The sequence below is a fragment of the Myotis davidii genome, unplaced genomic scaffold (assembly GCF_000327345.1).
Source record: "Myotis davidii unplaced genomic scaffold, ASM32734v1 scaffold552, whole genome shotgun sequence".
NCBI classification, from domain to species: domain Eukaryota; kingdom Metazoa; phylum Chordata; class Mammalia; order Chiroptera; family Vespertilionidae; genus Myotis; species Myotis davidii.
In genome coordinates, this window is record NW_006283439.1 from 85,328 (window position 1) to 89,666 (window position 4,339).

General features: G+C 46.4%; 1 protein-coding gene across 1 annotated transcript in view; it reads right to left on the reverse strand.

Annotated features, from left to right (window-relative positions):
* The window catches only part of LTN1 (listerin E3 ubiquitin protein ligase 1), a 49,423-nt gene that overhangs the window by 21,206 nt on the left and 23,878 nt on the right, over nt 1-4,339 (reverse strand). The window contains exons 15-18 of the mRNA XM_015564128.1: nt 4,238-4,336; nt 3,687-3,873; nt 1,982-2,141; nt 1,067-1,171 (exon numbers count right to left, since the gene is read on the reverse strand). Of these exons, the coding sequence (XP_015419614.1) occupies nt 1,067-1,171; nt 1,982-2,141; nt 3,687-3,873; nt 4,238-4,336 (551 nt within the window). The remainder of the gene's footprint in view (nt 1-1,066; nt 1,172-1,981; nt 2,142-3,686; nt 3,874-4,237; nt 4,337-4,339) is intronic.

Consider the following 4,339-nt stretch of genomic DNA (forward strand, 5'->3'; position numbering starts at 1 on the left):
TGGATAAAACAACCAATATCAAAAGATCATGAACTGCATTCACTTACATCACAGTCCTAAGTGATGCAGTTAGAGAGGGAGGACAGAGGACTGGTGGAGGGATGAGGAGGTGGGATGCAGGGAGGTGGCTGGGGCTCTGAAAGGATCACAAGGGCCCTTATGATCAACACTGTCCTATATCTCATCTTGAGACTTTGGTGGCTGGTGGTCACACATGTGATCTACACAGAACACACGGAAGCAAATGACCACATGTAACCTGGTGGACAGATCGCATCCATGCCATTTTCTTAGTTGTGAAATTGCACTAAAGTTACGCCAAATGGTGCCAATGGGGGAAAAACTGAACTATGGAATCTCTTTGTACTGGTTCTTATAATTTGCATGTGAATCTTTAATTATCTCAAAATAATAAATCTATCATTGTATCAAAGTACTAAGTTTTAACAATTGTAAATACGATTTACAACACTGACATTCGGTTCACAATTCTGCCGAGCCAGAACACACACATCACCCTCGACCAGTTCTCGGGAGTCAGTCAGTCCCAGGCCCTTGGAGAGCCTCCGCCGAGGGCTTCCTGGGTGCCCGGCCTGTTCTCTAGATCGAGCTGCAGCTCTCGTATCTCCACCACAGCTTAGCTCTTTGTCTTAGGAACGTACTTACTGCATTTCTAGAATCTGCTTCCAGAGGTGACCCCTATGCAGAGAAGAGTGAGGAAATTTTCACAGAGCAAATGATGTAATGGAAAAGGATGCAAGAGACAGAAAAAGGAAAGACATCTAACCAGATTTTTGGGGAAAGAACAAGTTTATGAAATGCTACTTGTGTAAAACAAGCATGAAATTCCACAACGAAGTGTTATAAAGTTAAAACTGCTTATTATAAAAAAGAGTGTTCCCAACCTAAAACAACTGAAATTGTTTTGTCTTTAATGCTCATTTCCTTTAACTTAATTTCTTCATCCCCTGGACCATGTTTTCCCGATTCCTCAGACACTACTAGTTGGAGGGAGCCGAGGTGGTCAAAGGACACATTACAAAGGAAAACATTTAAGTGAGTCTACCCTTCTTTCCTCCTGTAATGCTGCTTTACGTCATCAGGTGACACACTTCCGGAAAGGACCAATTTAGCAATAATAAGAGACCATAGGGTGCCATGTTCCATGGATCTAAAAAAGGAGGAAATAAAACCTATTTAGAAAGTGCATGTAAGATTTTTAAACACTGTTACAGAATTAAATAAATCCTGGATTTCTGTTACAGAAGGAAATCCCCTCACGAGGGCGTCAACACCACAGGACTCCTGCACCTGAACAACTGCCGTGGCTGGAAGGATTGGGCGCGGAGGCTCGTGACAGAACTTCCCAGCACGGGGCAGCCTTCAGCCCCTGCGTCCCCACAGGGACGACCTCACACAGCAGCCCGCACCGGGGAAAGGGCAGATCCCGCGGACACGGAGGCCGCGGACTGAGGGGCTGCGGAGGCGAGTGCCGGGGGGCAGTGCGTGCAGGGGGACGGCCGAGGAAGCCCTGACCAGCCGTCAGCCCAGCAATTTCAACCACTAGACACCCGACAGCCGCGACCTCTGCGATGACTGGTTCCCACCCCCCTCCTCATTCCGGGGGGGTTTATGGTTCCACCACCAAGAGGCAACCACAAGAACACGCAGCACACAGGCACTCGGAATGCCGGCAGCGGAGGACGGGGCAGAGGCAAGCTGAAGCCACGCCCACAGGCTGTTCCTCCATCACCTGCTCCTTGGACATGTTCATACAATAATAACACCAGCAAAGTTCAAATATCGCCCCATAAAAATAAACAGTACCTAGTATCCACATGTTTTTATCATTAAAAATTCGGATTAATTTAGATCAACCTCTGACTGAAAAATTAGTGTGAAGAGGGCTTAATTTTTTAGAAACAAGCCATAAAGTAGTAAAATGGTCATTTAAAAAATGGAACTAGAAAGTGATTTTTACCTGTTAAACAGCAGGTGCAAAAGGCCAGACGTATTGCCAAGTCCACGTAAGCTATCGTATGTAATATTCATTTTCTCCAGCATTTCACAAAACCCGGTGAGGAAAGCCGGCGGGTTGTCCAGCTCCTCACACCACTGCAGCGAGTAGAGCAGCTCTGCGGCTGAGAAGGGTGCAGGTCACAGATGCGCTCTGCCCACCACCTCCCGTCCTGCCACTCCCCGGCCCGTTTCCTAACACTGGTTTATGTCCACTCCTCTCAGAAGATCTGTGAACTGATTCAAATCTGCTTTGAGGTTTTCAAGGTGATGAACACTGAGAACATGTGTTTGATACAACGTACCACTCCTCTCCCAAATCTTACTTCATCCTTTGTGGACAGTTAGAAATGTGACAGAAACCTTCACTACCAGATGAACAACTAAGGGATCCACGGCCTACGGGAGACATCCTGGCCAGTGTGTTAAGAACGGGCAGCAGGATGCAGCAGGGGGCGGGGCTTCGGCGACTGATGGGGCTGTCTTCCAATGGGCTGTCCACAAAGTTACCAACTAGGAAACTACAACCTCCCTCACAGGACTGTTGAGAGAGTATCTTTCACAAAACCTGGCATGTCGTAGATTTTTAAGATACATTTAGTCACAACTCTCTTTTATAAATCCATGTGTGATTTGGGTTTTGAAGTCAGAAGACTAGAGACCTGGCTAAAAATCGAATCCTCTCCTTTTCAAGCTAAGTAATTCTAAGCGAGTGAAGATAAGAAGAACAGCCCAGCCGGCGTGGCTCAGTGGTTGAGCATCGGCCTATGAACCAGGAGTCAGTTTTATTTCTGGTCAGGGCACATGCCCAGGCTATGGCTCAACCCCCAGTAGGGGGCATGCAGGAGTCAGTCAATCAATGATTCTCTCTCATCATTGATGTTTCTCTCTCTCTCTCCCTTCCTTTCTAAAATCAATAAAAATGTATTTTTAAAAATTAGGGAAAAAAGAAAAGCAGTCACATCTAACTGACAAGATTGATGAGAAGATTGAATACATGATGTTGTCAGTTTGGAATTGGTGACACAGTTAACAAAATTAAGTGATCACAAAAATGATGCCCTGTTTTCCAGTTCTGCTCTGAGCTATGTCCTGTGTGCTCATCTCCTTGCCCTTCACAGCACGTGGGGCTGGCCAGCCAGTGCTCTGCTGCCTCCTCAGGCACAGCCTCCGCCCAGCGAGGTCCCGGCTGAGGGCTTGCCCACGAGCCGACACAGGAACTGGAAAGGCCCTCCACTTCCAGCGCCACCCTGTCCAGGTCCCAGGGACCTGCGATTCTACACCCTGGGAGCCCACCTGCCAGGAAAAGGACTTCAGCCGGACGGAGAGGGACAGCAGTCCACACACCACGTCTGAGTCAGGGCCCTCGTGAGCCACCAGACTCGCCAGCAGGTCCTCGCGGCCGCAGGACACAGGGTCCGCGGATGCTCTATCCTGCTGGCTCGAAAAGTGTGCTGACACCAAATTCCGCTCAACACCCAACACGATGAGAGCCACGATTTCACGTTTCCACCCGACTTGCAACTTAACATTCATCACTTAACTGACCTCACATTTCTCATTGCTAAAAGAGTTAATTAGGGGCTGAAGATTCTTGATTCTTTAAGGATTTAAATCGCAGTATAATCTAAAGTATTTCAAAATTCGTATTTATGCTCACATATACTTACTTATTTTCTCAAGCTCATTATTTTCTAGGACTATTTCCTTTTTCAGTGCAACTAATATCATTTTGCTCAATAATGCCGAAGTACACAAATGGCTAGGAAGTTTCTTTGTATCTTGTTCTTTAAAATCTGCTTTGAAACACTCATAATTCAAGCTCAGTCGTCCTTCTAAAAGAGGTCTATGCAACCACTGTAAAAATATAAATTATACACAAAGTCATTACATATTCTATTTACCACCAAGTATACAACTAAGACAGGGAACAAAAATACAGTTATCAGAATATTCAAATTGTCGTTAAAATAACTTCAAAAATGAAGTTATTAGCAGCACCACAGAAGCCTCAGCTTTGGTTTCTGCTACAGGAGCCTCTCATACGCACGTTTCTGCAGACCCTGCAGACATCACAGACGATACAGAGCATTCAGAGGCATAAGAGCAAAGTGAGCTACTCATCTCACTTACTTGCTTTTCTTCGCCAGAAATTAATACATTTAACCTCGCATGAAATCCACACCTCAGAACGATGAATGCTCTCCAGCCTCAAACATACCTGCTTAGGCAGAGACTGTCTCATCTCCTCCCACTCCCTGGGGTCTGGCATCACACTCCCAATGTAGACGCCCAGGAGGGAAGGGTCTTCGCTCTCCAAGAG